Genomic DNA, 883 nt, shown 5'->3' with positions numbered 1-883 from the left:
CGTCATCAACGAAGGCCTTTTGCTCTACCTTGAGATGCAGCCGGACATCCACGCGGGCCCCCTGAGGCCGGTGAGGAACGCAGCCAGGACCACGTGGTTTGTGCTGGTAGGTCGGGCCTGCTGGCTGGGCCTGCCTTTGCGCAGCGCCGCACGTGCTGGGGGCGGGCCTCCGTCTGCCCAGAGGCCGCGCTGCGCCACCTCGAAGTCCCGGTCACCCTGCCGGCCACCCTCTGCGCCTCCCTCCCGCCCGCCCCCCTCCCCCTCGGGAAAGCGTCATCCCTTTCCAGTGGTTGTCATGTGTCTTCCTGGGGAAAAAACCAAAACCAATGTCGGAAGGGAGCGTCAGCTCGCTCACGTCCGAGGCGTTGGCACGTCAACCTGCCCCGGGTCGGCCGGGAACCCCGAGGGCCGGCTGGTGCTGCTCACGGTGGGTCCTTCCCAGGCGGTGCTGCCCAGGGCCACTGAGCTGGGTGCGGCCCACGGCGGGGACCTTTGGGCAGACTGAGGCAGGGGTTGGGCCTGAAGGAACGTCGCCCCGGCGCGACGCCGCGGAAGTGGAGGTGATCCCTCCGCGTAACTGTGCACACACGGGCAGCCCAGCCGAGAAAAATAAAGGGGGGCTGGGAGGTGAGCCCGGTCTTTCCTCTGCCAGGGCGCAGGCGCTGGGAAAGACAGCCGCGGACTCTCGGTCTCGGGTGAGAGACGGGTGACGTGCAATGGTACCGATGGCGAGCACGTGCCCGTGTGGATGAACAATCTGGAACTGCACCGGACGATGTGGGGACACCGAGGGGAGGGTCCCCCGAGCTTGTCATCCTGCTCACAGGGGGTTCATCCGAGGTCTGTGAGCCGTCGCTGGCGGGGCCCCCGCCGCCCGGCCCGC

The 883-nt window shown here is 68.3% G+C and overlaps 1 protein-coding gene across 1 annotated transcript in view; it reads left to right on the top strand.

The window, feature by feature from the left end:
* The window catches only part of GPR143 (G protein-coupled receptor 143), a 43,140-nt gene extending 42,635 nt beyond the window's left edge, over positions 1–505 (top strand). Inside the window, 2 exon segments of the mRNA XM_012730235.1 lie at positions 1–106; positions 272–505. The exon segment at positions 1–106 is cut by the window's left edge and continues 3 nt beyond it. Coding sequence (XP_012585689.1) covers positions 1–106; positions 272–505 — 340 coding nt within the window.
* Positions 506–883: the final 378 nt, after the last annotated feature.

Source organism: Condylura cristata, unplaced genomic scaffold (genome assembly GCF_000260355.1).
Source record: "Condylura cristata isolate star-nosed mole 26May11 unplaced genomic scaffold, ConCri1.0 scaffold00027, whole genome shotgun sequence".
Classification (NCBI taxonomy): Eukaryota; Metazoa; Chordata; class Mammalia; order Eulipotyphla; family Talpidae; genus Condylura; species Condylura cristata.
Note: the sequence above shows the minus strand (reverse complement) of the source record. Positions and strands in the feature narration are given on the sequence as shown.